The sequence below is a fragment of the Glycine soja genome, chromosome 15, assembly GCF_004193775.1.
Source record: "Glycine soja cultivar W05 chromosome 15, ASM419377v2, whole genome shotgun sequence".
Taxonomy (NCBI): Eukaryota; Viridiplantae; Streptophyta; class Magnoliopsida; order Fabales; family Fabaceae; genus Glycine; species Glycine soja.
Window position 1 is genome coordinate 14,526,145 of NC_041016.1, and position 24,721 is coordinate 14,550,865.

At 38.2% G+C, this 24,721-nt stretch overlaps 2 protein-coding genes across 2 annotated transcripts; one reads left to right on the forward strand and one right to left on the reverse strand.

Moving 5' to 3' along the window:
- Positions 1–3,799: 3,799 nt before the first annotated feature.
- LOC114388554 (RNA-binding KH domain-containing protein PEPPER-like) lies at positions 3,800–24,721 on the forward strand. The gene is made up of 6 exons (XM_028349098.1): positions 3,800–4,183; positions 5,379–5,634; positions 7,482–7,630; positions 21,936–22,190; positions 23,027–23,218; positions 24,217–24,721. Exons 1-6 carry the CDS (start codon positions 3,890–3,892, stop codon positions 24,397–24,399), a joined length of 1,329 nt encoding a protein of 442 aa, XP_028204899.1. The 5' UTR covers positions 3,800–3,889; the 3' UTR covers positions 24,400–24,721.
- Positions 7,940–11,623, reverse strand: LOC114388553. Its single transcript, XM_028349097.1, has 3 exons — positions 9,112–11,623; positions 8,901–9,019; positions 7,940–8,788 (listed from the first exon to the last, which is right to left on the reverse strand). Exons 1-3 carry the CDS (start codon positions 10,895–10,897, stop codon positions 8,243–8,245), a joined length of 2,451 nt encoding a protein of 816 aa, XP_028204898.1. The 5' UTR covers positions 10,898–11,623; the 3' UTR covers positions 7,940–8,242.

A 24,721-nucleotide genomic window follows, 5' to 3' on the forward strand; every position in this document is an offset into this window, starting at 1 on the left:
GAAAATTGAAATTATCATTCTATCCCTTTTTAATATGGGAGACAAGAGAAAAAGGTGTTGTTGGAAGTTCGATTTTTTTAGAGTGCAAGAAAAATGTTTGTATAACTAGGAATAGGAAAATGTTTGGTGGCAATACTCATCATAGCCAAAATTGAAAACTTTTTTTTTTATCTTACTTATATTTTTTTATTTTGTGTTTTTATTATTTTCGTGCTTTATTACTTCTATTGTAATATTTTACTTTTTGTATTTTGTTGATTTTTTATTTTTTCATATACTTTGTTCTTTTTTAAAGAAAATACATATTTCATTTTTTCCTTTGTCCAAAGTGACCCAAATTGATTTAAAAAAAGAGATTAATGGAATAAAGTAAAAAAGAAAAGGTGAACCAAATTGGGTGTTTTGTAACATCCTGCAATTTTATAATAATAGTAGTAGTAGTACTCAAAGTAAATTAATTATTAGAAGATGGTAATTGAAATAATAGTTAAATGGGCTCAAGTGGAAAGGGACAATCTAATGTGATGAAAGCCCATTAATATTAGGGGCTCAACAAAGAGTGAAATTAATAGGTTTAAACCTAAAAACACTTATCACCCATTCTACTTGGCGCAAAAAAGGGAAAGAGAAATAAGAAGAGAAGAAGAAGAAAGGAAGAGACATCAATCATATCACCGTGCAAACCTCTAGGAAACACTCTAAGAGGTGAGTGCAACCCCTTGCATGTTTTCCTTTCCTCGCAATTATGTTATAGTCATTCAATGTTTTCTAAGCATTTTCTCATTTTCATATAATTATTGACCTACTTGATATGAGAATTGAATGTATATGTCGTGATAGGGTTCCAATGAGGGTTTTAGGATTTGAACATAATTATTGTAATCCATGTAATTTGATTATCATATTATGTTGAAATGTCTTTTTTTTCGTTTTGTAATTATCGGGTTATGGGGGGGGGGGATCTTAGAGTGAGTCTTGGAACATTTAGGAACCTTTGGGAGAAAGAAATTATGTAGCTAAAGTGAAATATTTTAGGTAAAGTGAATTTGAGGCAAAATGTATGGTCTAGAAATATGACAATTCACTTAATCAAAACATTTTAGCTTAAGCGAATTTGTGGCAGTATCGTGGAAAAATGTAAGGTCTGAAATTCTAACAAATTCGCTTAGAGTGTGTTTGGATGAGGCAATTTAAAATTCTAAAGAATTTTAAATTTTGAGAATTTCAAATGCTCCAATTTAAATTCCTTTATTTTTAAAATTCTGTGTTTGGATTTCTTTATTAAAAGTTGAAGCCTCGTGAAGAAGAGCATCGCATGTGCACGCCAGAACCCCGACGATGAAGGAGAACACGACATGCGCGCTGTTAAGACTCTCGCAGGTGGAGGAGAGCAAGGCGATGATCAGGCGGTTTGACGCGATTCCACTACTGGTGAGCCTCCTGGAGAGTGGAGGGCTCCGCGCGAAGAGGGACGCATCGACGATGCTGTACTCGCTGTACATGGTGAAGGAGAACAAGATCAAGGCGGTGAAGGCGGGGATCATGAAGGTGCTGGTGGAGCTGATGGCGGACTTCGAGTCGAACATGGTGGACAAGTTGACGTACGTGGTGAGCGTGCTGGTGGAGATCATCGAGGTTGGGACGCAACGACAGAAGGAAATCGCGATGGTTATTCTCTTATAGGTTTGCGAGGACTTTGATGGAGAAGAGCATTGCTGTGAAGATGCCGTCGACTTCGACGCCGACGTCCACGTCGAAGTAGTTTGCGATGGTGGTGTTCTGGTCGCCAAATTTCTTCTTCAGCGCAACTTTCAGGTAGGCGAGGGCTTTTCTAGCGAGAATCCCTCGCATGTTGCCGCTGTCGATGGCGAGAATGCATATCTTGCCGCGTTGGTTCTTGATTATGGAGACGCAGTCCACGGCGGCGGTAGCCGCCAGAGTCTAAGAAACTTGCTTCTGAGAATTTGAAATTCACTCCCTTGAAGATAGAATTTGAAATTCTATTCTTTCAACTAACTAAAATTCCTTTTAAAATTATAAAATTTTGAATTCCTTTTACTAAAATATCCAAACAGTTATTTTTAATAAAAAAAATTAATTCCCTATAAAAAATATATTACCTAAATAAATTACTCTATCCAAACACACTCTTACGTAAAATATTTTGACTTTAGAGAATTTGTGGCAGAATGAAATGTGATGTTTATGTAAATACAAAGTCAAGACTGTGTAACCATGCAAAGTAATGACAATGAGATATGATATGTTTGAGAAAAAGTCTCCTTTGGATAGGGAAGGGTAGTAAACCCTTTGAATCTTTATGGGACAACAAATGTATGTGATGTGAAAAAACTTCCTTAGGGAAGGGAAGTAACCCTTTGATCTCCAAAGGATGATAAAAGATAATAAGACTTTATTTGCACAAGGAAGAATATTTGTCTCCTTTGATTCCCAGGAGAGTGGTATGTGACATTCCTGGGACATAGAAGGGTTGTAAAACCTTTCGTTTTCTAATGGATGTATGACAAAAGCAAAAGGACTCTCATTATGGGCAAAAATACCAAATGGGGTCCCTTTTACAAATTATTTACCTAAATGGGTATGTTTTGAAATTATTTACCTTGTGGGTCTCTTTTTATACTGCAAGGCACTTCTCTGTTGGGCGCGTTCCCCGAAATGGCGACACGTGGCATGGGTTAGGAAGTGGTGGCTTGTCAGGCGCGACGACACGTGGTGGCCTGCTAGGCGCGACCACAAGTGCTGCTCTGTCAGACACTTCCTTCCAGGTACTTTAACGTTTCAATCTTATCGTGCAATGCTTTTAAAATAAATAAAAATAAATAACACATAAATGTGTTAAAGAATCGGCATTTATTTGTAACGTCTATGTAAATTTTGACTATTAAAAAAATATACCAACAACATCAATAATTATGAGCTTAACTAATAATAATAATAATAATGTGGTGGACATAAAAACTACTACAATAAATAATTATTGTCATCAACAAACAAATATAACATATATAAACACAACATAATTATAACCAAATATTAAATTATTGAGTTACAATAAATTACTATTTATCACACAAAAAATATAAACAAAGTTATAATAAATTTATCGTCCGTGTCAATTTGTTTATGCGCCTACAAAATATAATCATTATTATCATCAATAGAATAAATATTAAATAATGCTATAATATATCGAAGATAAATACATTTACTAGTTTTGAGCAAAATTTCTAACCGGTATAAAACACTTTAACAATGATACATACAATAGCAAGGAGTGAGACTCAACTGAGCGTAAATCACTTTAACGATTTCGTAGTGCAAATGGAACGAAGGAGGAGGAGGAGTTTTATAGGGAAGCTTGAAAGGAAGTATCTGGCAGACCATCACGTGTGGTCGCGCCTGACAGACCATCACTTCCTAACCCATGCCACGTGTCGCCATTTCGGGAAATGCGCTCAACAGAGAAGCGCCTTATAGTATAAAAAGAGACCCACGAGGTAAATAATTTTAAAACAGACCCATTTAGATAAATAATTTGTAAAAAGAACCCCATTTGATATTTTTGCCCTCATTATGAGCTCTAATTTTTCGAAATGGACAAAAAATTTTAAAAATTGAGTAGTAAAATTTGCACAACCATAACACTTAATTGTCAAAAAGTACTGTTAAACCTAAAATTTATAACCCATTTTTAACTCAAAATAATATCTTAAAATCCCAATTGAATGCGATTCCTTAATCTTATTAAAAAAAATATTATAATAAAAAACACTGAAGCTAATGAGGTAAGCTACACAGCGAGACGCCAGTGTGTTTCTTTTCCTCCCTACACTATCGAAGACCTCAGCTTGACCACCCTCTCTCTCCTATGGCCACCGCCGAACCACTCCAGAATGGCACCGCCGAACCACTCCTGCCGGACAATGTCTCCGCCGCACAACCGCCCACCGAGACGGAATCCAACGCCGCCGCCGCGGCTTCCACTCCGCCGGAGAAGAGGTGGCCGGGGTGGCCTGGTGACTGCGTGTTCCGGCTCATCGTGCCGGTGGGGAAAGTTGGAAGCATCATTGGGCGCAAGGGAGAACTGATAAAGAAGATGTGCGAAGAAACTCGATCTCGCATTCGCGTTCTCGACGCTCCTCTCGGCACTCCTGATCGAATTGTATGTTTCAATTGCATCAACCCCCGCCCCCCTCTCTAGGGTTTCCTTCTTATCCCCTTCTCTTTTGATTTTTTAATTTTATATTTTTATTTAAAAATTTGATTGATACCCTACAAAAATCACTTGTTTTTTGTTTTTGCTTTCTACACTGCTTGTCCGGTTCTCTTTTCTGTGATGTCTATGCTAATGTACTATCGAGGTTGTTCTAACTTAATCACTAGTCTCGAATTTTCGAAGTGAGAACTTTGTCACTCATAAGTTCGAACAGGTTGCCTCCAGAGAAGACAAATGTAGACTTTACCTAAAAAATATTACATGCTAATGTACAATCGAGCGCTTGCGTGGGGTTGTTCTAACTTAATCAGTGGTCTCGAATTTGAATTATGGATATGTAACTGCATTAAATACTTTTGTAAACTTTTTATCTCTCATAAGTTCGCCAAGGTTGCCTCCAGCGAAAGATGCATGTAGATTTTACCAAAAAAAATATTCTATGCTACTGTGCTTCCACTTCACTTGTTTAGGAAGCCGTGGTATTAAAGTATAGTTTATTTTTTATTCAGTCTGAGTGTAAATTTACGTCAATTAAATAGACATCAAAGTTAGGAATTTTAAAGTAATATTGTAGAAGCCAATAATTTTTAATTATATGATTATTCTTAGTTGGTTGAAGGTGAACTGATTTCAATTAAATTCATTAAACTATAGCTGTCAATTGGAATTTATTTTTTGTTACTACTTATAACTGAGCAGTTTTTTGTCAGGTCTAAATTTTCTTTTCATTCCGTTTTTCACATTCTGTTTTGCTTATGCGTTCCTCTCATTAAATGTGTGTTTTAGTTGGTGTTGTATTTTGGTTTTACGTTTCCTTTCATTGTTCAACTTCAATTTTATCCTAACTTCATTATTATGTGGCGTGCGTCCTTAATTCCATGTCAAAGTGTTGCTTTTGATTCTTGTTCATGTGGTGTATAGTCTTCTGTGTACGTGCTTAGAATTTTATTTAGTTTCCTATAGAAAGTGAATGGAAGTTGACTCTATAGATCAGTTGCTTTGTATGTTGCTGTTCAGATGATAAATGTATGCATGCACGTCAACTCTTTGGAATGTTTTCCTTTAATGATGGCCTCTATTTATTTGTGTATTTTTTTTCTGTTATATACTGAATGTGGTTAGATTTGTTTATTTGTCATAGGTACTTGTGTCCGGGAAGGAAGAGCCAGAGGCAGCCCTTTCCCCGGCAATGGATGCTGTAGTAAGGATATTCAAGCGTGTCTCTGGATTATCTGAAACTGATGCTGAGAATAAAGAATCGGCTGCTGGTCTTGCATTTTGTTCCATCCGTTTATTGGTGGCATCGACACAAGCTATCAATTTAATTGGAAAGCAAGGCTCGTTAATCAAATCTATTCAGGAGAATACCAGTGCTTCAGTTAGAGTGTTGTCAGGAGGTATGATTCTTGTCATGTTATGCAATTATGCATCTATGATGATCCCCCTAATTCTTAGTAGCAATTATTGATCTTTTGTGTATTCTCTTTCATGGACTAATGTTATGTAAAGTATGCTATAGGAGTCACTCCTAGGTAGAGGTGTGGAGCACCTGACCATAAAATTTTGCTTTACCGACATAGCAAATAATCCACACATAATAGACACACGCAACGTAAAACAGAAAACAAAAAAAGAATATGTTTATCATTCATATTCAAAATCAAACATAAAAGGAAAAGTCATTATTGATGTAGGCTTAGGGCTTATTTGGATTAACTTCTCCATAAACACTTATAAGAGAAGAAAATAAGAAGGTAAAATGAATTGAGCTTCTTTCATAAACTAAAATCAGCTTTGCACTTAATATTCACTGTCCATAATACATGCAAGTAATATTCCTCTTATGTCTTATCTCTTGCTAAAATTGCAATGCATGTAATTTGTCTTACCTCAACTTAAGCGAAAACATTTTGTTTTCAAAGTCTGTCTCCAAAGCTCAAATTTAAAGTTAACTTCCCTTGATTCCTTAATCTAGATTATTATCATTTGTGGATAATCTTTTATATATCCAAGCCTCCCAGGTAAATACATCCAAAATTAGATTAAACAAGTAAGGACTTAAGGCTAACCTTCGATGTAAACTTATCTAACTAGTAACTATCCCTATAGGGAAGTCCTTAGTCTTGCCGCTTGAAGTTCTCACACTTGGAGTTTCTCCATCTGTCCATCATACATGTCTTGTATAGCCCGGATATATGCCATGGACAAAACTTTTTTGTTTAAGTCTTTCACAACTCAAAACACTCCTCTTAGCACTTGATTTAAAGTTTTTTTCAAGTCAATAAAAGAAAACCTCTTTCTTTTTGCTTCAGTATCTTTCCATCATCATCTTATGTAAAAGATAAATGACTTTTGTTGTAGACCTTCCTAGCATAAAACAAAATTGATTCTCAGCAATCCTTGTCTGTTCTCTTAACTATGCTCAATCAATGTTTTCCATAATTTTACAGTGCACCTTATAAGTTTTATACCTCTGCAGTTTAAAGTCTAAACAATTTTGAATATCTCCCTTGTTCTTAAGTATAGGAATCAAAAGTTCTTCCTTCCCTCGTCTGACATTTTCTTAGCTCTTAAAATCTCATTAAATAACTTAGTGAGCTATGTGATACCTTATTCTCCTATACACTTCCAAACTTTAATCGGAATACCATTTGGACCAATAGCTTTACCATTATCTATCCTTTTAAGGGCTTCTTTTACTTATCCAATCCGAATTCTACAGTAATAGGCCGAACTTTGTCCTCTTGGATTTCTAGTTCTTCCATATTCATAGTCAATCTTTGTCCTAAGTTGAAAAGATCATAAAATAATTCTCCCTTTTCTCTTTGATATCTTGATTTGTGACGATTAAAGCATCTTGCTCGATTCAATTCTTTTGTTTTTCTTTCACTATTTTTGGTAAGCTTATATACAGTAATTTCTTTGTATCCATCAGCATGTGCGTTGATGAGTATTGTGAATTCAAATAGTTAATAGTTAAATTGATTATGCTGGTATGCTCACATAAGTTCCTGTTCCACTGTCCTGTTTACTTTTAAATGCAATTTTATTGTTCCCAGATTAAAATAGGACCTCTTCCAGATTAGTCATTTCTTAAATTCCATATTTCCTGTTAAATCTGGATGCAATGATACTAATGATCTGAATGCATCTTTCCCTTCTTTCATCATAGCATGGCATTCCAGTTAGCCTGCAATGATTAATCTATAGTATATTATTGTAATGGCAAATCATTTTCATGAAGATGAGGTTCAATCTTATGCTACCGTGGATGAGAGGATTGTGGAAATTCAGGGAGAAGCCTTGAAGGTCCTTAAAGCTCTTGAAGCAGTAGTTGGCCATCTGAGGAAATTTTTGGTTGATCATAGCGTTCTTCCCCTATTTGAGAAAACTGTAAGCTCGTAATTTTCCTGATCTTGAATTAGAAAATAACATATATTTAGGGGATCTCTCTTCCACTCAACTTTCTACAATATAGCTTTTTGTTCTTTCTTTGGTGTTCTGCCAAGTTGCCATATAAGATATGCACGGAGATGTTCTGCTTTGCTGTGTTTTCAATATTTAGTTTTCTGATATGTTTTGCTTTTTCTGTTTTGGAGGATATTTTACCCTTTTATAAATGTACTCTTGCTGCCTTTTTTTCCTGGTAGTATTTTCTTTTACTATATGTTGGACTCAAGAAGTAAACATGCTAAATTCTGCATAAAGCAATGTTGTTAATGGCGGATGGCGGTTCATGGCGGAAAGTCAAAAATCCGCCATAAAAATATGGCGGATGGCGTAGCGGAAAATGGCGGATGTCATGGCGGACACAAAAAAAAAAAAAAAAACATATATATAAACTCATTGAAATTGAAAAAAACAAAGGATTGCATTCAAATAAACTAAAAAAGTTTCATGAGTTCATACAATAATCAAGTACCAACACCAAATAAACTCATTAAAGAGTTCAAAATAAGAAAATGATAAAAACATAATGCAAAGTGCAAAGTGAAGGTTGAGGCTCTAATCATCTTCTCCAATCCCAACATAATCATCTTCGTTGTTATCATATGGTAATGGAGCATCTCCCTCTCCCTCTTCCCCATCAGACGCCTCAAAATTGACCATGATTTCTTCTTCTTCAGATTCAACATCAATATTCTCCTCAACATCTAGATCCTCATCATTTTCTTGGACTGCTTTTTGCTTCCTTGATGAAGATCCAACAACCATTGCCTGTTTTTTAGAAGTTTGGGCAGCAGCAACACTTGTTTTTTGCTTTTTCCGCCTAGTATACATCCTACACTCTCCAACCCCCGAAGCCTGATACACAGTTGCCCAATTTAGAGCATCATCATCTTCAAATACCAAATCATTTCCAGCATCATTATCATCATCTTGATCCATCTCTCCCACGAGCCATTCATTGCATACATCAATATCATTAAGAGAAATTGGATCAATTTCATCTCTTGCATTATATCTTTGCTTCAATTGTTGGTTGTATTTGACAAACACCAAATCATGCAACCTCTTGTGCTCAAGCCTATTTCTTTTTTTGGAATGAATCTACAACATAACAAATAAATGTTGATTTCAATCTCAAATATACTCCAAATATAACTTGATCATCAAAATTAAATAAAATTAAAAAGTATAGTTAGAGTTTTGTCACAATTACTTGCTCAAACACACTCCAATTTCTTTCACATCCTGAAGCACTGCAAGTCAAACTCAAAATCTTAATAGCCAGCTTCTGCAAATTTGGAGTTTGTGACCCAAACATTCGCCACCAATATGCTGCAATACCAATTACCAACCAAGAGCATAACTTAGAATTCTGAATTCTAACACTAATACATAAAAAAAATAGTATGATAAAAGTTTCTTACTAGGAGAATGGGTTTTCCTTTGAGCCATTGCAAAGTCGGAACCAAAGTGGTCAGCACCAATCTTGTAAAGATGCAACTCGGTTAGAATTTTCTGTTGCACATCAAATTGTGGAATCAACTTCTTAATGCACTCAAACAAACCATTGGTGACCTCAAAATCAAACTCTAAGTCAGTGTTGTCATAAAAGAACTCTGGATTTAAGAAGTGGGCAGCTGCATGCAATGGCCTATGAAGCTGACAATTCCATCTTTTATCAATGATTTCAAACACATCTTTGTACTTGCTTTCATTGTTGTTGAAAGACTTCATAATTGTTTCTTTTGCCTTGTCCATTGCTTCATAAATATAGCCCATGGCTGGTTTCCTTTCACCATCCACAAGACGAAGCACTTTCACAAGTGGAGCCATGACTTTAAGAGTGTAAACCACACTATTCCAAAAAGAAGGCATGAGCACTACCTTTGCAGCTTCTTTTCCCTTAGGCTCCTTAGATAGCTTGTTCAAGGTCCATTCATCAGAAGTAAACATTTTTCTAATATTGGCTTTCTCTTTGTGAAGCCTTTCCAAGGTTAGATAAGAAGTGGCAAATCTAGTAATAGCATGTCTCACCAATTCCCTCTTGTTTGTAAAATTTCTCAACAAACTTAAGGTACTAGAATGGGCATAGATAAACCCAACTAGATTAATTGCCCTTCTAATGGTCTTCCTTATCAAGGGAAGCTTCCCAATATCTTCAAGCATCAAATCAATACAATGAGCTGCACAAGGAGTCCAATAAATATGTTTCCTTTTCTCCTCCAACAACTTACCCGCTAAAACATAGTTGCTCCCATTATCGGTTACAACTTGAACAACATTCTCTTCTCCAACTTCCTCCACAATGGCATCAAGCAACTCAAAAAGCTTTTCACCTGTCTTCACAAAATCAGAGCCATCAACAGACTTCAAAAACATGGTACCAGCTTGAGAGTTAATCAAAAAATTAATGATGCATCTTTGTTTCCGATCAGTCCATGCATCGGACATAATAGTACAACCATACTTGACCCATTGCTCCCTATGGCCTTTCATCAAATTTTCAGTATATTCAACTTCCTTCTTCAAGAGTGGAACTCTGATGTCATGATAGCTAGGAATGGGCAAATGTGGCCCATATTGACCAATGGCTGCAACCATGTTCTCAAAGCTTTTCAATTTAATGAGGTTGAATGACAAACCTGCTTGGTACCAAAAGCGAGCAATATGTTGATGCACCTTCAATACTTCATTCTTATCCATTGACTCTCTTATGTTCATTTGCCTCAGCATCTCCATTTTTCTCCGATTGATTGCATTTTCTGGATTCTTACAGAATTTGTCCATTGGTCCTTTTTTAGTCCCACACTTTGTCTTTGCACTTGCAGCAGCATTACAAGAGTCCGCAAACTCATCTTCTTCACTTCCATCACATCCAATCGGTTCACCAAATTCAAAATCTCTTATATTTGCCATATTACCACTACCAGAAGTACTGTAAGTGGTCCCACTTTTTTTTGTAGCCATATATTCTTTCAACTCTTCGATTACATTTGGGGGAGTTTTCTTGCAAGCTGCAACGTTGCCCGACTTCCCAATCAGGTGTTGTTTGGCTCGGGTTATTCCTCCCTTAGTGATTTTTCCACAAAAATTACAAACAATGGTGTTTGTATCTCCTTCCACTAGTGAATGGCAATATTTCCAGCCTGGGTCTGCCTTATTTTTCCTCGTTGCACTTGCAGTAGCAGCATCGGATGATGGTTCAGCCATTTAAAAGAGGTCTGAACAGAAAAAAAAAATTGTGGTGTCAAATACGAAAAAAAAAAAAAAACAGACTGTTGACAGTAAAAAGGGGTGTCAAATAGCAAAAGGAAAAAAAAAAGCTGTAGACAGAAAAATGGGGTGTCAAACAGCAAAAAGCCCAAAAAAAATTAAAAAAAAAAAGAAGCAGACCGCGTCTTCTTCCTGTCTTCTTCTTCTTCGTGCGTTCACTGCGTTGCCGGGGTCTTCTTCTTCGCTCGTCGCCGCCGTTCGTGCGTGCTGCAGGGGGTGGTGTCGCGGCGGCGGCTGGGTGGTGTCGCGGCGGCTGGGTGGTGTCGCGGCTGCAGGTAGGCTGTTGGGTGGTGTCGTCGCGGCTGCAGGTAGGCTCGTCACGGCGGTTCTCGTGCGTGCGGCTGGGTAGGGTTCGTTCGTTCGTGTGGAAGCCGGGTAGGGTTCGTTCGTTCGTTCGTTCGTGTGGAAGCCGGGTAGGGTTCTCGTGAAGCTTTTTATTTAAAGAATAGCCGGGTAGGGTTGGGTCGGGTCGGCCCAACTCCTACCGCGGACAAAAAACCCACGAAATCCGCCATTTCCGCCACCCCGCCACGACCGCCATGGCTATGGCGGCCGCCATGGCGCCGCCATCCCGAACCCGCAACGCCACCGCTATTCGGTGGCGTTTTTTCGAAATTCCGCCACGGAAAACCGCCATGGCGCCGCCATGGCCGCCATTTAACAACACTGGCATAAAGATAGAAATAATCTAGTTTTTAGGCCGTGTTTGAGTACAGACAAAGTTTTTTTTTTATCAGCAAAGATAATATATAATATATATATAGAATGGAGTACCTGAGGTACTGATAATACAGGAAAGGACCATACAAATGGTTCCTCAATCAGACATTCATATTCTGAAAGGGAACCAATCTATGGATATAGGTTTCATATGAGTTAGGCTCATAACTATGTAATCCTCTGCTGATACATAAAACTTTGTGTAAAGCTACTTGCCTATTGATTAAAATGGACTGTGAAATCTTTCTTGAAACTCCTAAGCCAAGACCAAAGTAGGAATGTTGCATCTTCAAACAGTGAATTAGCATTGAAAGTTGCATTAGAGAACACTATACTATTTCTAAGCTTCCAAATGGACCAAGTTAAGGCTAACCACCAATATTGCCATCTGTTAGTCCTTACTCCATCAACTTGAACACCCAAATGTTGAAGGAAATGCTGCTTTGGGCTTAATGGGAAAGCACCTTTAATGTGCAGCCATGACATAGTGTCCCACCAGATGGGTTGTATTTTATTGCAGTGGAAGAATAAATGAGATGCGCCCTCCTCTTGAATTCTGCAGAAAGGACATAGCATATCTGTGATTTGTACTTGTCTCCTCCGCAAGTTTTGTCTTGTCGGCAATCTGTCTCTTATCAACCTCCATGCAAATACCGCAATCCTAGCTGGAATCCTTATTCTCCATAATTTCTCAAAACACTCCTCCTGCCTACCAGCTGCTCCTTCTTCCCCTAACATGTTGTATGCATTACGTGTTGAGTATTGGGCCGCTGGGTCTTCGGACCACACCCAAGCATCTGGTCCTTGTTGCTGAATTGACTTATCTGCAATATCGCTGAGAAAATTAACCGCTGAGTCGATTTCATTTTCAAACAGTGACCTTCTCCAAGTAAAATTCCACTCCCACCCTATGTCTTTATACATTCCCATCAATCTTATGACTTGATGCTGCTGTAATGATATTAAATATAGTCTAGGATATTTCTCAGCCAATGATTCCTCCTCCCCGGTCCACTTGTCCTCCCAAAATTTGATTTGATCACCGCTACCCACCTTCCACTTCATTCCCTTTTGAATAAGCTGTCCTTGATGTGAGCTGGTAAGAGCCTTTTGTAAGTCTCTCCACCAAATGGATTTGTGGCCTACCCTATCCACTTCAGCCAAGCCTCTCCATCCTCCGTATTTTGATTCCAACACCTTAGCCCATAATTCCCCTTTGTGTTGCCTGAGATTCGACTCCCATTTGCCAAGCAATGCCATATTGAAGTTGTTGATGTCCTTTATGCCCAATCCTCCCTTCTTTTTTGGCAAGCACACTGCCTCCCAGCTGATCCATGCAATTTTGTTTTGGTCGGGTCCTCCTCCCCATAGGAATCTACGTTGTATCCTCACCAACTTATCCACCACTGATTTAGGCACCCTGAAAAAAGAAAAAAAGTAAATAGGGATCGATGTTAGCACTGATTGTATGAGTGTCACTCTCCCCCCAAAGGATATGTGTCTCTGTTTCCACTTCGCTAACTTTCTCTCACATTTGTGGATGATAGGATCCCACATGTGACACCTCCTCAGGTTTGCTCCTATGGGTATTCCCAGGTAAGTAAAAGGAAGAACCAACAAACGACAATTCAGATAGTTAGCTGCCTGCTGCTTCCAAAGATCAGATTCACCAAAAGCTCCGAAACAACTCTTAGCAAAATTGATTTTAAGGCCTGAGGCAAGTTCAAATGTCCTTAGAATGGCTTTGAATGTTTTAACATTCTCCATATTTGTCTCCCCAAAAAAGATTGTGTCATCAGCGAACTATAGAATGCTGATCTCCACTTTATTTGAGCCTACTTGAAAGGCCTTATACATATTTTCCTCCTTAGCTCTCCTCATCAAACCATTCAACCCTTCAGCTACCACATTAAACAAGAAAGGTGCTAGCGGATCTCCTTGCCATGATCCCCTTTTAGGAGAGAACTCAGCTGTGGGGCTACCATTGACCAAAACCAAAATGGACGCAGATTTCAGGCACCCTTCAATCCATTTGGAGCTAAAGCTTGTTCTGACCAGCATGTACAACAAAAAATCCTAGGAGATCGAATCATATGCCTTCTCATAGTCAACTTTGAATATAAGGCATGATTTGCTGCTCCTTTTGGCCTCCTCAATCACCTCGTTTGCAATGAGAACACTATGTAATAAGTGTCTTCCCTCAATAAAAGCAGATTGGGTTTCGTCGACAATAAAAGCCATCACCTTCTTCATTCTGTTGGCCAACAACTTAGCAACAATCTTATACATGCATCCAATCAGGGAGATAGGTCTATAGTCATTCAAAATTTGAGGATCAGCCACCTTGGGTATCAAAGCTATGAAGGATGTGTTACAGCCCCTCGGGAAAACACCATGAACCTAAAATTCATCTAGGAAGCGAAGCATATCAAGTTTGAGTAGCTGCCAAAACTGCTTGATGAAATTGAAATTCAAACCATCGGGCCCCGGACTTTTGTCACTCCCACAATCCCATATGGCCTGTTTAATTTCATCCTCTTGGAAGCAGGCAGTCAGCCTATCATTCTGGTGCTGACTTATTTTTTGAAAACAGATCCCATCCAATCTAAGCCTGTGATAAGATGATTCTTGAAATCTTTGTGAGAAAAATGCTTTGACTTCCTCCTTTACCTTAGATGGCTTGTGAAACCAAGTTCCACTAACCATGACACCCTTCAGATAATTATTCCGACGATTAGCATTCAGCATCAGGTGAAAATATCGAGAATTGCAATCTCCTTGCTTGATCCACCTAATTCTCGCCTTTTGCCTCAATAATGATTCATGAGCTTGGGCAGCTGTCCACAAAGCTTCCTGCAGTTGTTTCAATTTCAGCTTTTCTTGAGTAGATAACTGTCTTTGGCTTGTATCCTCCTCTAGTTTGTTTAGTTCCTCTTCAATCATCTTGACCCTCCTTGGAGTGTCTCCAAACTGCTCCCGATTCCACGTTTTCAGCCTTTGCTTCAGCCTCTTTATTTTTTCTTTGAGGATATATCCTCCCCATCCTGGTTGCTGATTGGAGTTCCGACAATTAATGACTGTTTCCTTAAAAGACTTGTCTGACAACCAACAATCTAGGATCCTAAAAGGTTTAGGACCCTAGTCGACTGATGTAGACCTGAGCACGATTGGGCAGTGGTCTGAGAAATTCCTAGGTAAAGTAGATTGAGTGCTTGTAGGCCATCTCTCGAGCCACTCAGGAGAAAGCAAGTATCTGTCAAGCTTACTCCTGGATGTGCCGTTTGGTCTGAACCAGGTGAAATTTCTCCCCAGCCATGGCGCCTCTACCAACTCCAAGTCATCTATCCAATCGTTGAACTCCTTGATGTCATTTGTCCCTAAACCCCTTTGGCAAATCCCAAATCTCTCAGCAAGGTCCCTGATGCTATTAAAGTCACCCAAGATGCACCAAAAATCTCCTGATAGAGAATGCTTCAGCTGCCTAACCTGATCCCACAATATCCTCTTATTTTGTATTTCACAGGGGGAATAAATTGTAAGTATATTGATTTGTTGTGCCTCCCTCAACCATTCTCCTCTCAGGAAAATAAAGTCACTGCCAACAACTTTCATTTACAGTTTAAATGTTCGTTCACTCCACAAGTATAAAATACCACCTGCTGTATGACAGTGGGTTGCGTCTCCCAACTGACATCCGCATCCCCCCACAATGACTGACACATTGTTTTATCAATTGACTCTCTCTCTGTCTCCTGTATACAAATCATATCCACATTCTCCTTCTTGATCAGTCTACGAATGGCTGCCCATTTTACACCCCTCCCTAAATCCCTGACATTGTATGATATTATATTCATGGATAACCACTATTATTTCCCAACCTCTCTGCTTCCTTCTTATCTCTATCCTCCATTTCCTTTAGTTTGGCAATAATTGGATGTAGATCATCTCCTCCTGTAGCCCCTAATTTTGTGGCCCGATTCCAGTTGTCGGATGCCTCTTGGGAATTTAGTAGTTCCGTAGTTTCCTCTGTGTCTCCATTGAGTGATGCTTTCTCTGTTGTGGAGTCATGTTGGTTACTGGCAGCAGGCCCCTCTTGCACCATTCCCTGGAGGTGCTGGGTTTGGGATTTATCCAGCCTTATAGGTGTCACCATAATAGGTGAAGGCTGACCTACAGCAGTTTTCTTATGGTACCACCTTTTTCTTGAGTACACTATGCAACATAAGGCCCAAAGGGTGTTTGTGCTTTGGGGGTGTGCAAGTAGAAAGTCCCTCTTTATTTTTGGGCCCTCCTTCCTTCACGTTAGTGGTCTCCAGTTCCACATGCACTGCCTTTTCACGTGCTGCCTCTTGGGCCTTTTCAATTTTAAAATTTGCTGTCCTAGTTTCTTCAACTTCTGCCACGTTGCTTGTTGTTGCCACCTCAGCAAGTGCTTTTGCTTTCTCCTTCAGTGCGTCTGCTGCCCCTATGGATTCTCCCTCACCTCTCTTTCCTTTATCGTGATAATCCTTTCCCCCTCCTGCAGCACTTGCGCCCCCAATACACTTCACCGCACCGTGTTTGGATAGCGTGTCGAGATCGTATGTAGCCGTTGAGTCTGGCTCTGCGATTTCTGATGTGACCTGACCTGTCACTCGCAGACTGGTGGCATTGCCCAGTGGACAGACAAAGTGTTTTTCTTCTTCCTAACACACACAGGGTTTCCCCCTAACAAGGGTTTCCTCCTTCAAAACACAAAGAATAACAGTTTGACACCTCAGTTGCCTTTTACAAGTTTGGAACACAACATATAATATAATACTATATCATAATAAGCATTGAATCATAACCCGTAACTGCCTAATTTGAAGTTAATATAAAAATAACTACCCAAAAATAATTTCCTAATACAGAATTATAACTGCTTAAATCATATTTTGGCCTATCAATGACTCACAGTCCAGACTCAGCCTTGTCCTCAAGGTTGAAATAAGGTGTCTCTTGTACATCCTTTGTATTTGATTCCGTCAATTCATCCCCTTTGAATTCTTATCCCCCATCACCATCTTCCCCCAAAATATGCACTTTTAACTTCCTTTCAGAACACTTATGAAAAAGTGGCCCAAATGGTTGGTCACATTGAAAACAACAACCTCTTTCCTTCTTCTAACATACTCTTGATAAGGTAAGTGGCCAGTGCCATGGTTTTTAAATGATGAATTTTTTGAATTACTGGCTGCAGAACTTGGTGACCGGTTGGTCATGTGTTCATATTCGGAAATAGTCTCTTTGCATATGCAAGGGCTGCGTGCAATGACCTCCCATACCTTCTCATGGCGAGGAGCCTTCTAGCAGTGGGCTACTCTTGGGGATTGATTAGGACTTGAATTCAATGGGTTATACTAAAAAACAGCCGCACCTTGTGTTCTCATGTGTGAAACTGCTTCTGTTTGTTGATCTATAATTGCTCCACTTGTGGCAAACCGCACCAATTAAGAAATTGAGGATTTCAAATTTCTTTCTAAGCCCATCATACTATCAACATACAATTCATTCTTGATCCTTTTGGCTAAATGAATGGCTTTGGGCTCAGTTTGTGGCTCACAAGTCTTGACTTTTCTTTTTATACCATCTTTCAAACTATTCATAAAAAATCCTAAAGCCTATTCTTTTGGAATCTTGGCTAATTGGGCCAATAATATTTCAAATTGTCACACAAACTACTCCGCTGATTTAGTTTGATGCCAGGCTACCAATTGTTCAGAAGGATTTTCAGTTCCACTACTAAAAAACTTCAATAATTTTATTTTGAAAACTTCCCATGTCATCTCAAGTGTACAGCATTCATTCCACTCAAATGAAGATCATGGACATCTTTACTCTTGGTTAAGTCTATTGAATTTCAATAATCTTTTCAGTCCTAGCCAACGATCCAATTGAATCTTGCCATCAAATTCCACTTTTTGGATTGCCCTTTTATGTTGGTGTAAGCCTTAGATGCCAATGTGTTTAGACCAGTTTTGTTGCATTTGTATCATGATATTTGATAATAATATGAGATATTGTGTCGAGCATAATAAAGACCTTAGAATGGTAAGTTTAATACCATAAGACTCCAAGTAAATGACTTGGTTGCGAAGTCCTTTTGGACAATGGAACAATGTTTTAAGATAATTGTAGTTAAGTATTGCTGTTGATAAGGAGGACCATAATGCATTGAGACTAGTATGTGCATAGATTGATGACCATCATGTGTCATATATACGAGATATTAAGTCTTCACATAGGTATAAATTAGAAAGTGCTGTCAAAAGTCATAGATGAACGCCAGAGTGCATTTATGGAGGGGAGACATATGCTGCATAGTGTGGTGATTGCTAATGAGATTGTGGACGAGGCAAGAAGGTGTAAAAAGAGTTGTCTAGTGTTCAAAGTTGACTACGAAAAGCCATACGATTCTATTTGTTGGGACTTCCTGCTGTACATGATGAGACAGATGGGCTTCTGCGACAAATAGGTGAAATGGATTGAGGGATGTTTGAAATCATCCTCAATCTCAGTGTTGGTTAATGGCAGCCCCACTGACAAGTTCTTCTCTCAAACAGGACTCAAACAAGGGGACCCTTTATGTTAGATTTCAACTTAAAACCAATTGACACTAAGTGAAGTTGTCCAACAGATATATAAGCTGCACCCCAAGAACTGAGGCAGACGATGTGAGACTTCCTAACATCCCCCCTCCACAGATGCCTGCCAATATAGGCGAGCCTACTAGAATAGGCTAGAACTAAGATGAGCTATAGGCTCTGATACCATGTTAAATTTCAACCTAAAACCAATTGGCACTAAATAACAGATATATAAGCTGCACCCCAAGAATTAAGGCAAGTGATGTGGGACTTCCTAACTCTTTAGTCCCTTTCCTTTTTAACATCGTTGCTGAAGGGTTGACGGGCTTAACGAGAGAGGCTCAGAAGAAGAATCTGTTTGAAGGATTTTTGGTGGGGAGAAACAATGTGGACATTAGCATTCTGCAATATGCTGATGACAGTGTTTTTCGGGAAAGCAACAATGTCAAACGTGAAAGCCATCAAGGTTATGCTAAGGAGTTTTGAATTGGTTTCGGGTCTAAAGATAAATTTTGCTAAAAGTTGTTTTGGGGCGTTTGGGATGACGGAGCAATGGGTTATCTAAACTGTAGATTGTCGTTGTTACCCTTTTTGCACCTAGGTATACCCATTGGGGCAAACCCAAGGCGAAGTGAGACTTGGGATCAAATTGTCCTTAAGTGTGAGAGAAAATTTTCAAAGTTGGATCGAAGACATCTTTCCTTTGGGGGTAGGGTGACTTTGATAAAGTCAATCCTAAACTTGATTCCTATCTTTTATTTTTTCAGGGTCCCAAAGAAGGTGGTGGACAGGATGATTAGGCTGCAGAGTAGGTTTTTATGTGGGGGGGGGGGGGATTCTGAGCATCAGAAGCTAGCATGGGTAAGTTGGGAGACCATCTGTCTACCTAAGGAGAGAGGAGGTTTGGGAGTCCGGGATTTGCTGAAGTTCAATTATGCTTTGCTTGGAAAATGGTGGTGAAACTTGTTCCACCAACATGAAGATTTGTGGGCTCAAGGGCTGGAATCAAAGTATGGAAGTTGGAGGAACCTGGATTTGACAAGAAGAAATCATAAAGATTCTATCTGGTGGCGGGACTTATGTGTTGCTTGCAATTCGGCGGAGGACGAAAGCTGGTTCAAAAATCAAGTAACTTGGACAATTGGAAGCGGTAGCAGAGTGAAATTTTGGGAAGATGGCTAGAAAGAAGATGGGGTCCGATTGCTGGAAAAATATCCTAGACAGTACTATATTTCAAAGCAGCAACATTATATTCAGCAGATGTGATCGGCGTCAAGTGGGGTGTGGGAATGGCAGCTTGAGTGGAGGAGAATGCTAATGGAGGGAGAGATGGATTTGGCAGCAAATCTCTTGGAGGATATTGAGGGGATGGTAGTTCAAGTCCAGCATCAAGATAGTTGGTTGTGGGAGGGGAGTACACAGTGGGAAGTGCATATCGGGCTCTTAATCAGTTTATAATTGAAGAAGATGATGAGAGGGCATTCTCTATTCTCTGGAAACTAAAAATTCCCAGCAAGGTGTCTCATTTTGCTTGGAGATTGATTCGGGATAAATTGCCAACAAGGATGAATCTTAGAAGCCAAAACGTAGGTATGGATGAAGTCTGCTTCCTGTTTTGCCTAAACCGCAACGAGGATGCACCAAAGTTATGCCATTGTGGTGGGAGACCCTGTCATGGATAAATACGCTCACTGTTTTTCCAGAAAGGCCAAAAGAACATTTTCTCCAACATTCTCAATGCATTCTGAATGGTATTTCTCAACATAGATGGCAGATTTGGTGGACCTCTCTGACTTGGTGTACATGGAACCATAGGAATAGGATTGTTTTCTCTGGTGACAGTTTTGATGGTAAAAAATTGATGGATGATACTCTCTTTCTGCTGGTCATGGCTCAAAAATCTGGAAAAAGGATTTGACATTCCTTTCTATTTATGGTCCAGCAACATCAGAGCTGCTTTTTTTTTTTTTTTTGTATAGGGGGGATTGGTCTTTAGAATTCTTTGTAGAAGGGTACCCCAGCATAGATATAGATCTATGGTTACTTAATATTTGCTTTCAATTGCTAATATTGGGCTACCATAGCTCAAAGTAGGGTAATCTTGGGATGTACATATCACAGTACCTCTTGTACTGATTTATTTTTTTTATAATATATATACACTCTTTTGCCAATAAAAAAAACATAGGTATAAATTAGAGTAATACTGTATTGGATTGACCTGTCATGCGAGCATTAGTGAGTTATATTAGTGCTTCTCAAAGCAATAATGATGCATGTATAACTTGAAATCACTACAATTCTTGCATTGGGAGTCGTGTATTCTAATGTTATCAAACATCATCTATAACTAGGTGATTATAAAGTCAGTTAATTGTTATACAACTAATCAGGCATAGACATGTTGAAATGAGTTGATATGAGATATTGACCTCATTTGTTATTATTGTGTTTGCTCAAATATCAAGGAATAAATAATTGGACTATACAGTGATGACAAGTTCTATGTCTTGTAAAGTAAGGATTTCCAAAGTTTTATAAGAGCTCTATTTAAATTATATCTTTAGTTGATGTTAGACTAAATACACCCCCTTGAAACTGCAATTAAGGCAACACCCAAAGAGGCTACAGTTAAGGTAGTCTAGGGGTGACCATGGTTAAGGCGAGTGTCCATCAAAAACATATATGACGGAAGGGGTCAAATCACTAGCATTCTCAATATTTGGATAGCAGTGATGTATTACTAGATACCTCTCATTTATAATATTAAGTGGAATTGAATATTACTATTAATGTTATGAGAACCTTTAAAGGTTACATTTATAGAGCAAATTAATTGAAGAGAAATAAGTTGGACTCTAATTTCTCATTGGGTAGGCTCATAATGTATCAGTCCGTAAGGACTAGGTCAGACCTCACTATTTGAAGAGAGTGCTACTATAAGTAGCACCACTTAATTGGATCTTGTGGTTGACTAGCTCTAACTAAGGTAGGGAACTTCCTGCTAGGTATTCTCCCTTAATTGCTGTTTTTTGCTTGGCCAAATCCTTTAACAATGGTAGAATGGAATCAAACTGTTAAACCCTTATCTCATTTCTCCAAAATCTCTACGAATGTCTGGGAGATCATGGTGAAAATTGGATCTTGGTTTCTTGTCATTCATCTCCTTCACATGCTTCTCTAATCCTTCATCCTCCTCAATGGCATTCTAACTCATTGAGTTTTAAATATAGGAATAATGTAGTTTTTAGGGCGGACAAACACAGGTTTTCTCCTTAACAGAGTATCCTCCTTCAAAACACAAGGAATAACATCCTGACACATTAATTGCCTTTTACAAGTCTGTAAGACTGTAACACAACTTCCATATCACCATAACTGTCACATCATATTCATAATCTATAACTACCAATTTGAAATTTATAAAAATAACTGTCTATTAACTTCCTAATATGGAATTATAACTTCCAAAATCAGATTTTGGTCAATCGTTATATGATATTTTGGCTTAAAATGTATATTTTCTGTGTTGAACTGCCACTGTATTCTGTTAGTGTGATGAATGTCTAAGAAAATGGGAAATATATTATTTCTTATTTATGCTATATATTTACACTGTTGTATGTGATTCTGTGTTGTCTAAGTACAATGCCTCTACCTCACAAGATCGTCAAGCAGAGACCTGGTCTGACAAGTCATTGCTGCATACTACTTCACGCACTAGCATATTTGCCGATATTCCATATTCAACAAAAAGAGATTCTGTCTTAGCTGACCGTGAGAGTCAATTGGACTCGTTTCTCCCTTCCTCCACTATGTCTCTCTATGGGCAGGATTCTTCACTTTCAGGTGTTCGTTCTTCAGCTCTTGGCCGTGTTGGTGCTCCTATTGTTACTACGGTTAGTTATATTAACCCTTCACATGTTTTCTGTTGATTGCCTTCATGAAATTTACTGGGGAATGGGACTGATATCTGTGATTGCCTCTATTTTGTCAAGTTTTACTGCTTGTTGCCGAATAATGTGTGCGTGTGTGATTGCCTGTTTTTTGCAAAAGAATATGTATGTGTGCCTCTGTTTTGTGTGTGTCTATATATATATATATATATATATATAGAAGAGGGATCAAGTTACTCCAAGAGTAAATAGTTACTTTCCATCCCCACATTCATTTTATTGAAATTTAAGGGTTAAGATTAGTAACTCATTAGAACCATTGGATTTTAAGAAAATGAATGGTGAGTAACTTCTTAAACTTACTCTTGGAATAACTTAATCCCTCTTCATATATATATATATATATATATATATGCTAGTGTGTGTGATTTCATCTATTTTGTCAAGTTATACTTGTAATTGGGAGATTTCTCATGTTTGTCCAGAAAACTTATAATTTGTTATGAGATAATGAACGTTTGTTGAAAGATTCCTGTGGGACGTAGGAAAGAGGTTCTAAACCACATTAAATTTGTGTCTTTTGCTATTTATATTTGTGTTGTTATTCTGTATCATATACCTTTGATCTTCATTGTGTGTGAAGGGGATTCCACCCCAACAATTATGTGGGTGTTTAAAATTTGTCATAGCTTATACTGTCTATTGACTTCATGTGCAGTCAGCTAAAAGAAAATTTGTTTGCTCATTCTTCAGTCTATATATTTTGTTTATTTATGTCTTCTGTTGAATTGTTGATAGTCATGGTACCCTTCATTCCCCCAATAATTTCTTCTTATTAGGTAATACAAACAATGCAAATACCACTGTCTTATGCGGAAGACATCATTGGTATTCAAGGGACTAATATTGAATACATTCGTCGCACTAGTGGAGCCATATTGACTGTGCAGGAGAGCAGGGTTCCTGATGAAATCGTTGTAGAAATAAAAGGCACCTCATCCGAGGTTCAAACAGCACAACAGTTGATTCAGGTAGGAGACTTCAGAGGGCCTTTTCTTCTGGGAAAAATAAGTTGTATTTTTCTGTTTCTGTTATTTACATAAGCATATGTGCATGGTCGGATGGGGTGGTATTAGTATTTATGCATGTGGAGGTCTTCTTCTTACATATTTCTATCCTAGTAGCTCATTCTATAGCCGTTAATGTTTCACTTGGTAGAATGCTTTAGGAACACTCACTATTACTTGATTTCCTCATCTTCATCTTCTTTGCTGAAGTCTTTTATCACTTAAGTGTTATTTGATATTGCAATATGAGGATTGAAAGACAATAATTCAATTTTGTTTATACGGAAGTAGGAAAGGAAAGATGATTTCTAGTGTCCTTTAGTTCTTTGTATATATGTAAGAGTAGAAACCAGATGAAAGCATGATAGTTTTGATTCATAGCTATCTCTGTATAAACTAAGTTGTAACATTTTAAGTGAACATCTTGCAATGTGACTATTTTGTTGAAAGTTATTAGTTGCCTTAATAGGCCAATCTTGGGAGTTATTTTGGGCTTTGGCAGATGGATAGGACTTACTTTTCAAAGATACTATCCATTCCTGAAGGGAATATGCTCATGTACAGGATAAAATTAAGCATAAGTGTGAAATTTTCACCTTACTTTTTCTCGACTGACACTTGATTAGAGCATCTCCAGTGGAGTTGCTTACATTTTTTTTGCAGTGGAGTAGATGACTTGGAGTTGCTTATATAAGCACTATAAGCAACCGTTGCTTAAAACATTTATACCATAGATAACATATTTTTCAAGCATTGTAGGACCCGCAAAATTAAGTTAAGCACTTACTTTAGTAACCTTATCATTGAAGATAAGACCCACAAAATTAAGATAAACAACCCATCTATATAACTATGCAACTATGCACTGTAGATGCTCTTAGAGTACTTTACCTTCAGGGTGCAATTCGTATTGGAACAATTGATTGATTTTGCTCACAGAAATTCTTTCCTTTACATTGCAGGATGTTATAAGCAGTCACAAAGAACCTATCACTAGCAGTTATGGCAGGCTAGATGCAGGTCCAAGGTCTTCATACTCTCAGTTGGGCACTACATCGCGCCTCCCCCCATCTTCATTGTCCTCACAACCATACACAGGTTATGGAGCTTCTGGTTTAGGAGACTACAGTACTTTCAGGCTTTAAATTGGTTCCCCTGTATTCAGGGGTACTCCATTTGGACTAGTTTCTTTCTAATTGGGTCTGATTGGAGAGGATTAACGCTTGAATATATCATGAAGCCTCAGAGAAGCTTGTTTTCATGTATTTGATATCATCTTGTATCGTGGGTAAAATTTTAGAGGTGGCCAGTAGTTGAGAATTTTTATAGAAAATGTAATGAAATATTAATTAGTCATTTTGATGATGTTTGCTTTTTAAGTGCGCCTCTGAAGCAGGTTGCAATACCAAACTGTATTAATTGTTAGATACTTTAAAAGGTTAAAATTTCATTAATTAATTTTGTTAA